This window comes from Myzus persicae, unplaced genomic scaffold (genome assembly GCF_001856785.1).
Source record: "Myzus persicae strain clone G006 unplaced genomic scaffold, MPER_G0061.0, whole genome shotgun sequence".
Classification (NCBI taxonomy): Eukaryota; Metazoa; Arthropoda; class Insecta; order Hemiptera; family Aphididae; genus Myzus; species Myzus persicae.
In genome coordinates this window covers 66451-77965 of record NW_019104163.1, presented here as the reverse complement: position 1 = coordinate 77965, position 11515 = coordinate 66451, and the positions used below count along the sequence as shown (strand labels likewise).

Below are 11515 nucleotides of genomic sequence, written 5' to 3'. Positions count from 1 at the left end.
GGTACTAGATTTTAAGGATCAACTGGTCAAGTCGAAAGTTGTGCACCCCTATGTGGCAGCTTCCGGTTACACAACAAAAATAAGGTACCATAACAAAATATAATAGTAGATAAGAGATATCACCTCGGCTATCTCTGACCGGTTATCAATTATCATTTCACCCGCCAGACATATGTTTTGCACGTCGTCGGTTTGACTATGGCAATAATAATTAATAAATTATAATGAAAATTAAATCAGTTTCAATATATTATTAATATTATTTATAAACCGCATTACCACAAAACGTATAATAATATTTCACAAGTGTTAACAGTGCATTAAAGCCTGCCTAATAAGTAATAACTTTAGGTAGTTCAAAGTTTATGATAGCTTGACAGTTGTCGATGGATGACAAATAAAAAAATGTGAATGATAATTAATTATTATAATAATATTTCGTCGGCCGCCGTCGTTCATTCTGTCACACCGTCCCCCCCACGCTATTTATTTGCTTGCGATTACGAGAACGAAATTTATTCATTAAACTTTCGATTACCAACAATGTTTATAATATCATTATGTTCCTATCGGACCTGTTCAAGTACAGACATCAAATGTTGATCCGCATAAATGTTTTCCTGGCATTGTTAATAGGCAGTAGCCTGATTTTGTTGGGTAAGTCTGATTCATATTATGCATCTTAATCAAATTTTGGTGTGACAAATAACAATAATTATGAAAAATGTTTAGTTGTTGTTGTTTTTCATTTTTGACTGCTTCACTATTATAAGCAAAAACTTAGGTCCTTGGTCCCTCACTCTTTTACTCTTTTGAGAGCATGCTATCGTTTGAAGTGAAAATTACAATTTTTCTTTTTCTTTTGTAATTAGGTACTCGCTTATATTATATCTATTGTATCATTGAATATTTGGAATGAAATATTAGTTATTTGACATTTTCACGACTCGTACAGTTAAACAACTCATCGGCGACTGGCGTATGCAAGAAAACTATACTGTACCAGTGTACAAAATTATAGATGCGGATTGGTAAGAAACATTGTACATTGTACAGGTGACAGGTGTATATGCTTGTNCCTATTTGCATTGATGATACATTTATTATTGATAGCATATGATGTTAGTTTTACTTATTTAAATTACAATTTTAACAACAGTCTTGAGTAAAAGTAATGTTAAATTATTACTTATATGTGGGTTATCCGTTTTTTTTATACTGCTAATTGCAGTTGATTACCTTTTGGTTTCGATACATTTGTCAAAATTTAATTCAGAATTTATATAGATTTATGTTGTAACAAAATAAACTTGTTTTGTCATCTTATTAATGTATTATTTATATAGCATATGTAGGTACTACCGATTTATAGAAAACCACATTTAAACACCTATCTAGTTCAATTAAATGCTGAAAGTATGTAATGTATTATTATGGTTATTATTTTAGGAATTATCTATTGCTTTGTATCAAATAATGGTATCCCAAAACATGAATTTCAAGTATCAAACAAAAGAGAGTTTCAGCTTTTTGGAACTGCTGAATCTGAACACAATACAGATCTTATTAATAAGCTGAAAAGGGACCTTGCTTCCGCAAATGAGAAAATAGAACAACTTGAAAACAAGATGCAAGGGTTTGAAGAACGTATCAAAAAGCCTTATCCAAATGTCAAATATTTAAACTATCGTTCAAAAAAACGTATTCTGGTAAGATGAAAAAAAAATTACTCATGTCTAAATTTATAGTTTAAATGTTCAATTTAAGAATCCAGTGATACCATATTAAACTCTATCTCTTTTGTATAGCCTTCTGTTTGTATATTACAAATACAAATTATATATACTTAATACTATTGAAATAATATTCTATAGATTATCTAGTTTATCTGTGATTTTAATATAATCATTAAACAACCAATATTGAATGGACCATATTGCTGGGGTTTTAAAAAATTAATTTAATATGTAGAAAGTTAAAATTGGGGGTAAAGTGATAAAAATTAAAAGTAATAAAAACTATTAAATATTAAAACTTTATTTTCTTATGATTTGTATAAAACTTAACCTACTTTAAAATTGTATTATGTTACTATTTTCCAGGTTACTGGTGGTGCTGGTTTTGTTGGATCTCATTTAGTTGATAAATTGATGAAAGCCGGTCATGACATTACTGTTGTAGATAATTTTTTCACTGGAGTGAAAGCAAATGTTGAACAATGGATTGGTCATGCTAACTTTGAGTTAATTCATCAAGATATAGTCAATCCTCTATTTGTTGAAGTAGATGAGATTTATCATTTAGCTTCACCTGCATCGCCTCCACATTACATGTTCAACCCAGTAAAAACAATTAAGACTAATACAATAGGAACAATTAATATGTTAGGTTTGTAAAAAAAAAAACATTCTATAATCTAGAGTAAAAAAAGACCAACAGCTGCAAAAAAATCATTTGTGAATATTAATAAAGTTTAAAAAAATACAATGTATTAGATGCTTCTTGGTTATTTTGTTTCAATAATTAAAAATTAGAAGTGATTTTGTAGAAAATTGAAATTTAATATTAAGAGAATACCAAAAAACATATAGCATACAGATTTGCATTCAGCTATTACAATGTTGTGTTGTTGGCATTATGTAGAAGAACATTCTATGTGTTCTCATGTTAGTTCTTTACAATATTTTGATTTGTTCAGCTGGAGACTGATATTTCAAAATTTTAATATGTTAAAAAATAAAATTTTCCTACCTTTAAATTTTATAATTGATCAATTCATTCAAATATTAAAACCATCAACACAAAATTGGAACTGCTGAATTCAAATTTGTTAGGTTTTTAGTTTTCTTGAATAGGGAAAACACTTGAAGGTGTAATGTGACCTAAAGAATACAAAATACAAATCAAAACACATGTATATTTTCTCAATTGGTCCCATGTCACTGCAATTAATAATCATAGCACAATAACAAAATTATCTTTAATAATGCTGTTTCTCCTAGAAAACAACCTTAAAGGCATTATGCGTATCAAATGGACATCAAATTTGTATATAAGATAGCTTTTTGTTTATGTTTTCTATAGATTTTTTGTTAGCTAATTACTTATGTATCTTAGCAATCTTAATTTTGTATGATTATCAGTTAAAAATAAATATATGCATTTTAATAATCAGTTAAGTGGGAAAACATTGAAAAATGTATTGTTCTAAATTATTCCATGTATAATTGTTTTTCAGGACTGGCAAAGCGAGTAGGTGCCAAAGTTTTAATTGCAAGCACTTCTGAAGTCTATGGTGATCCTGAAGTACACCCACAACCAGAAACTTATTGGGGGCATGTCAATCCAATTGGTGTGTATTCAATATTCTATAGTTATTTTTATGATATGATTGTTACTAAATGTGTTTGCTGTTTGCATATTTATTTGGCAGAATCTTATAACAATTTATATTTGACAGTTAACACATAATATTAGTATTTTTGTTTTTTTCATATTGTGAAGCTTTTCAAACAATTGTTGTGTATATTTTATGTTAATACTTTTAAAATATAAATCTCACTTTTTATTTAGTTTTGAACTGATTAATAATTTTAAATATTGTATTTAACCATGAAGTTTTAAGCTTAAGTATAACTATAATTAATGTTGTTTGATTTAGGTCCACGCGCTTGTTATGATGAAGGTAAAAGAGTTTCAGAAACATTGAGTTATGCATATGCAAAGCATGAAAAAGTATCTGTTCGTGTTGCCAGAATATTTAATACTCATGGACCTCGAATGCATATGAATGACGGACGAGTAGTGTCCAACTTTATATTACAGGCTCTCCGAAATGAGCCAATTACTGTAAGAAATACAATATTATATAATATGTTCTAACTAATTGTATATTATTTTTCCAATTTTAATTTTTTTTGTAGGTATATGGTAGAGGTAATCAAACACGTTCATTTCAATATGTTTCTGATTTAGTAAATGGATTGATTGCCTTAATGGATTCTAATTATACACAGCCAGTCAACCTTGGAAATCCAACTGAACATACTATTAACGGTAAGTTTTACTTACAGTTACTATTATTTTTACAAAAAAATATTAAATGAATGCAGTTGTTCAGAAACTAATTTCATTACATGTCCAAAGCATATTTTCAATATTTTATGATTTTTAATCTATGCAAGATAAAAATAAATATAAGTATAAATAATATATATGTGTCCATTAAATCCAAATATGTGTCTATTAATTCATGTATATTTAAAAAAATAGAATCTAGGTTATTAAGTCAATTAATATTTTTGCATTTTTTGATATTTTGTGCAGGCATATCAATGTAAAATATGTAATTAAATAACGATTCTTAATTCTTAAACTATGTTTTTATTTTTTGAAACAATTTACAGTTGAATGTTGATAATTGATAAATAATATAGTATGTATTTGTTACAGAATTTGCTGTAATAATTAAAGGGTTGGTTGGTGGAAAAAGTAAAGTTATCACAACGCCAGCTGTTGAAGATGACCCACAAAGAAGAAAACCAGATATTACCCGAGCAATGACTTACTTAAATTGGAAGCCTAAGGTATATAATATAGTACTTTTGTACTTAGTTCTAAAAAAATATATATTTATATAAAATAAATTATAATGCACATGGATTTTTATATTGATCTTAATGTATATTAATAAATTACTATTACTATTTCATATAATATAAACTAAAACTTAATTTGTTTTAATAACCAACTTTAAACCTTTTTCTTTATGATTTAACCGATGACTCCAGAAGTGCTAGACTGAGGTCATAAATATTCCGATAAACTATTTTCCTATTAACCTTACTAAAAATGTTGATCAACTATTTAAAATAAATAAGTAAACAATTGTATATAATATATTATTCTTTTTTGTACTCCCGGTTTTAATTTACATAACTAAATAGAGTAGTTACACATTTGTATGTTTTTACATACAAAAGCACATATTTACTCTGTATGTATAGCGTACACTTGTCAATTTGAATTTCATTATGGTAAAAAAGTAATCACACATCTTAAAATGATCTTTATATGAATTATTTATGTCAAATGAGCATTGCTTACCTATATTTTAGTATATATTTTTATCCTTTGATTTGATTTATTGCCATTCATTATATTTAAAATGCCAATTGTATTCACTATAATTTACATTATGTTTATATTTTACAGGTGGGCTTGAAAGAAGGTTTAAAAATGACAATTAACTACTTTAAACAAGAAATAAAGAAATCACAAAAAACTGTTTGATGTATAATATTCTTACTACTTATGAATTATTAATTTGTATTTCAACTGGTGTGAAAAATAATATTTTTACTGGTTATATGATTATTTATTTTAAATTTGTTAACTATTGAATTTAAATTGATTTTATGAAAATGTATTACACTATTTATGTAAATGTGACAATTGTTTTTTATTTATGTTTATATTTATTTAGTATATTTTTGTAAACTTCTGTGATCTCTATAACATTTTGTCTTATTGTGTTATGTAGTTATTTTCCTTTTGTTGCGTTTGTTAATTAAATCTGTTGAATAAAATGAATATATATTTTTTTAATTGAAGAATTATTAATAAATTGTTAGCTAAATTACCTATAATATGAAACCATGTATTTTTTGGTTGTCAACAATTTTCATCCCTTTAAAATGTATAGGTCAATAGTTAGCCCATCAAGTATATGAAGCATCTAAAACCACATATGTCATTCACAAATTAAATAAGAAACCAACAAAATATAATTCTTTAACAAATAAATAAATATTAATACATTTAAAATAACTTCACTAGAATTATGAAAATATTGGATACTTTTTACATTTTACTTTGGCATTAAATTCATATTAAGTAATAAATTATAAGTTTTTTTTTATTATCTCAATGGGGACCTTATTGTTCCTGAGATACATTTAATGACAAGAAAAGGTTAGGTTAGGTCAGTGATGCCCAATGCCTACAGCTTGCCCACAAAGATATTCTGTGTGACCCTTTATAAATATATAAATTAAAAATTAATATTTTAATTATTTCAAATACAATATTTATATTAATTTGTGAATTTCAAAAATACGATAATCATAATAATTCTAAGAAATATGTAACTAGATAGTATTCGATACTTTACATCTGAACTATACCCAAAAACTCTATATGATTCCTCCTCAATTTTCATGAAAGAGAAAAAATATTTAGTACCCAACATGCTATTTTTTAAATAAAAAAATATAAAATAAATAATAACAATAAACATAATATATTTTTTTTCTATCAGACATTGTCCAATTGAAATTTTACAATTTAATTTCAACTTACTAGACAGTAGAGCGCACTATCAAGAATTCAGGAGCATAGGTACTGATCCAATTAAATAACTATATATTACTACAACTTGTAAATTCATAACAGAGTATACACAGCCCAATGTCAATGTGTAATATTTTTAGTAACCATTAAAAGTCAAAAGATTGATGTACTTAATAGGTATATATGTATGTATAAGCAATTGTGACATGGCCGGGTACCCATCCTCCCGCCGGTGCATGGTATTTTATACATTTTTGCTACTGTGAGTGAACATCTTTCACTAATTAAATGTTATGTTTCTAACAAGCACTTGAATTTTGGTTATTTGGTTATATATTATGAATTATGATATTATTTTGAGATGAAAAATATAAGATTTAACTATGTATAATTTGAATTTTTGTTTGTGCCTCCCCCCACCCACCCCAAAACCATAAGAAATTTTTAATATACGCATCTGAATACTGATTGTGACTATTCGTATTAATATAGTTGGTGTCTTGGTGGCAAGAAAAAAGGTTGGGCACCACTGCCCACTGGGTTAAGTGGTAGGTACTATGTGAGAACTTATACAAGCACTTAAGGAGCAATAGTTTATCGTAAATGATTATACCTATATTTTTTTTTTTATAGCAGGTACCACAATGGTGCAATGTAACCTGATGAGATCATTATTAATTTTAAATGTTTATCACACCTGTTTTTTAATAAATATTTAATACGCATAAGTTGAAAATTCCCTAAAAAGATATTTAAATATTAATATTGCTCAATCATTGGGGGAAAAAAATACAACCATAATTATTGGAAGCATCGGTAGGTTCGCAACTAGTAACTACTTTTCACGAGGTGTTACACACCTATAGGTTAGGTTATAGGTATACCTAATTCTTATAGGCATCTTTATGGGCTGAAATTGAGGAGGGGGTAGCTCTAGCTCCCAAATATTCCATTATCACCCCCAAAAAATAGACAGCTTTTTAGTTGTGAGGAATTGAAGCCCTCTCAGCTCACATTGATATAAAAATGTTAGCCCCTACGCGCGGAAATTATAATGGATTTCCGCCTATGGATTTCCCCTCTATATCAATGCATAATTTTAAACAGTATTTTTTTAAATTATGGACTGGAGCTGCTATACTGACCAGGTCCTATTTTTTAAAATTAAATTACTAGTTTCCAATTTTTAAAAACAAAATTACAAACTCGCTTTATGGTTACTACCATATGATAAATTGAATCAGTAATCTCACTGCAAGTTCTATGATCTTCAGTCCGTCGAATACATTACTGAAAACTATATTTTATTTTAGAAAATATTAATCAATTGATGTTAATACAATTTCATGTAAAATGTAAGTATGTAGTTACTGAATTACTTTAAAAAAATAAAACCCCTAAGAGGAAGAAGGGTGTTGGAGCCGAAGGACTTCATTTTGTTTTTATCCAACAAATTATATACCCCTCCAGAACAAAATTATAAATTATAATTACTAAACCACGTCACTGCGTGGGTAAATGTTTTATTTATATTTGTATAAACAAAAATAAGCTGCCATGACTCATGGAACTCGATGCATAGGTATAATAATATGTCCAACTTTAAAATGTACCTACCTATGGTCTATAGACTATAGATACCTCTAAGATTCAATCATGAGTATTGACTATTGGGCATTGGCTATATAATGTTCAGATGTTCTAAAGATGTACGATGTCGGATGTACCTACATGTCAACTTTCTTTTTTATCAACAAATCACATTATTAATAATTATACATAGGTGCCTACTTGTAAATTAGTTGTAATATACACCATCGTGGTTATAACCCGTCCCCAACTCGAAGTATTGTTTTTTGGCTGCCAGCATGTTCTCACACTCACACATAAAATAAATGTATTCAAACAATGTAACTCTATTTTTATCCTAATGGTTGAAGTTAAATAAGTTATTAAATTATAATATTTTTTATGTTTTTTATACTCAATTATTACCTATATTGGTAAAATTGGTATAGTTCAATATTTGTAATTATTGTACAAAATATTTTATTATTTATATAGGTTATTTGATGGGCATATTTTGTCGAGCTGCTTTTGACGATTCATTAGTATCAAAGGCCTTATACACTTAGTTGTAAGTACTAAGACGTAGGTATGAGGTTTAGGATTAGTATACGATTTTCGTACATAAATATACGGTTATTGTTGGTAGTGTCAGTACTGTGATATTGTACTATTGTGGAACAATCGTTTTTACTTTTTTGTCAGTTTACGATGATGGCCTAGGATTTAGATCGTATAACAATTTACAATAAAGCATAGTATGATCCACGATTAAGGATAGTATCATCTATTTTATAGCCGTGGTGTGATCTAACTGATCTAAGGATGATCGTGTCTTATGAGTAATTATAGAGTGACCTTTTGTCGTCATCGCGTGGCTTTATGTCGTGTGATTAAATGCACACAGTTTGTCCACCACTGGTTTTTGCTATCCCCTACTTATGTCTCCCCGTGATATAAGTCATAGACACAAGCAAAACACAAAAACATAATATTATTATTATGTCATACCTATTTTGAATTTTGATAAAAAAAAATACGAGGAATATAGGATTATTGATTACAAACATAGTAAACTATTATACATAATAAACAAAATATTGATTATCTAATTATGATAGGTACCTATAAAAAAATAACTAATTGTATAGGACTCGCCTTGCACGTACGTACCTGTTATCTAAATACGACTTACGTTGTGACGTCCTACAACAATTAGTAATTAGTAATTACTAATTACATTAGGTAGGTATATAAACGTAATTCAATAAATTGAGGACTTCATTCGTTATTCGACTGTATTGGCCGTGCAAGTGATAACACCGACCACCAAAGGCATCGCACTCTCGGAAACAACCGGCTACCCAGCTCATAGAGAAGTAAGTAAAAAACTGACGATACTTCTCAGATATGGCGACTAGCAAACTGGCAATAGTGACAGGCGGCAACAAAGGCATCGGCTACGCCATCGTTAAAGCTCTGTGTGAGAAATTCGACGGCGATGTTTACCTGACAGCCCGTGACGTCGGCAGGGGAGAGGCTGCGGTCGGGCGGCTGAACGAGTTGGGACTGAAGCCTAAGTTCCACCAGCTGGACGTGACCGACATCGTTAGCGTCGCCGCCTTTGCCAAGTTTGTGGCCGACAAATATACGGGCATTGACGTGCTGGTCAACAATGCTGCGATCGCCTTCAAGGCGGCTGCCACCGATCCGTTTGGCGTACAGGCTGAAGAAACAATCCGGGTCAATTACTTTGCACTGCGGACTGTGTGCGATGCTCTGTTTCCTTTGCTACTGCCTGGTGCTCGCGTTGTAAATTTGTCCAGCTCTGCCGGCCGACTGTCAGTAATTCCGGGCGAAGAGCTCAGGCGAACACTGTCTTCGTCTCTGTTGACCATCGACGAGCTGGACACTCTGATGCGGCAGTTTGTGGAAAAAGCCAAGAGCGGTGATCACGAAAAGTCTGGATGGCCATCGTCAGCGTACTGTGTGTCCAAAGTTGGTGTTAGTGCACTAACATTTATACAACAGAGAGCATTTGATGTTGACCCTAGGACAGACATTGTGATCAACAGTGTCCACCCTGGTTACGTGGACACCGACATGACCAGTCACAAGGGACCGTTAACCATTGAACAGGGGGCCGAAGCTCCAGTCTATCTGTCTCTGTTGCCTGCAGGTGAACAAAATGTTAAAGGCCGCTATGTCTGGAATGACAAGACAATTAAGGACTGGTACACATGTTAAATAAAGTACACATAACACAATTTAACTATGTTTAATTAATGTATACCTTTTGATCGCATTATTCACTGCTGGTTGTTGTATCCAAAGTACCTATTTTACTACATATACACATATTTACTATTCATACACACTTTCTGTATACTTAGATATTTATTTATTTTTATGAATATCATATTTGTTACATTTATTCAATTAGATCTACTTCAACTGTATACTTTTATTTTTGTATGTTTTCACAATAAAATATTTTTATAAATTGCAATTACCATTGTTTTATGAATGTATAACACATGCTATTATTTTATTTTAGTGTCCTATTAACTTAAGTTTTAAATAACATGCATTATACTTGATATTATATACTAAGTATTTAAAGTATTTAATATAATTTAATTAGATGATTGGTTTGCATGATCTTTGTTGTAGGTACAAATTTAGGATGAATTTTTACTTACTTTTTTGAGTATTAGGAATTATGAAGATAAACCTGAACTTTGGCCCATGTTAAAATAAAGTCAATCGGTATCTTAGTATTCAACTACCTATTTTTTTTTTCATGTGTGAACCGACAGCACCGTGGGAACTGCTTTTGCATTCTTCCACGAAACTACCTACTTACCTTAAATGAAACCCTGATTAGTGAGTTTGTATCCTTATATTTTTTGAAGTAGTGTCACTAAAAGCATCCATGCCTTGCTATTTATTTTAGAGCAACTACTTAACCATTGGAAACCCTTTAAATAAACAAAGAAAATATTTTTTTTGGGGAACTGAAAAAATGGCATGTATGAGCTGCTTTCAAGGCAGCTTCTATAGACGTTATAGACTATGGTATAGCTGCTTATAAAATAAGCCTCCAATTATTAATGAATCTTGATATAACTTTTATTGAAAACAGATAAAACAGCCCAGTAGTTATTGAGTCTAGCTACCAAACAGACAGACAGTGAGACAAACATCCATTTATATGGATAAATAAATATGTATGTTTGTAAAACATACAATATTCAACAACTGTTCAACCTATTTTAACAAGCGTTTCAGGGATTTTTCTGAGAGATACTGTGAGAGTGTAGAGAGTAATTTTAATCATGTTCGGAAGTATATCTAGTATCTAATCTAATCTGTCACAGATAGGTTGTCCATCTCAGCTTAATCAATTAATAAAGCAAGGTATCTACACCGATACCGTTTTTCCAATGAAATGAGGTACCTATACTACAACTGAAATACATCTACATTGCTTATGGCTCCGCAGTTTATACTTTTATTTGTTTGGTGTGAACTGAGAAGTCTGGTTGTACAGCTACTTTTTAGTTGTTTTTAATTTAAAATACGCATTGTTAAATAT

The 11515-nt window shown here is 29.8% G+C and overlaps 2 protein-coding genes and 1 long non-coding RNA gene across 3 annotated transcripts; 2 read left to right on the top strand and 1 right to left on the bottom strand.

Annotated features, from left to right (window-relative positions):
• Window positions 1-229: 229 nt before the first annotated feature.
• Window positions 230-5607, top strand: LOC111039483 (UDP-glucuronic acid decarboxylase 1). Its single transcript, XM_022323022.1, has 8 exons — window positions 230-657; window positions 1450-1709; window positions 2103-2388; window positions 3239-3352; window positions 3662-3849; window positions 3924-4056; window positions 4453-4586; window positions 5215-5607. The coding sequence occupies exons 1-8, from the start codon at window positions 561-563 to the stop codon at window positions 5290-5292; spliced, it is 1290 nt and encodes a 429-aa protein (XP_022178714.1). The 5' UTR covers window positions 230-560; the 3' UTR covers window positions 5293-5607.
• Window positions 5485-5866, bottom strand: LOC111039485. The gene is made up of 3 exons (XR_002605100.1): window positions 5819-5866; window positions 5643-5737; window positions 5485-5575 (listed from the first exon to the last, which is right to left on the bottom strand). It is a non-coding gene; the product is annotated as an uncharacterized LOC111039485 (long non-coding RNA).
• A 3089-nt stretch (window positions 5867-8955) lies between these two features.
• On the top strand, window positions 8956-10426 carry LOC111039484 (carbonyl reductase [NADPH] 1-like). The gene has a single exon (XM_022323024.1). It carries the CDS (start codon window positions 9328-9330, stop codon window positions 10162-10164), a length of 837 nt encoding a protein of 278 aa, XP_022178716.1. The 5' UTR covers window positions 8956-9327; the 3' UTR covers window positions 10165-10426.
• The last annotated feature ends 1089 nt before the right edge of the window (window positions 10427-11515 follow it).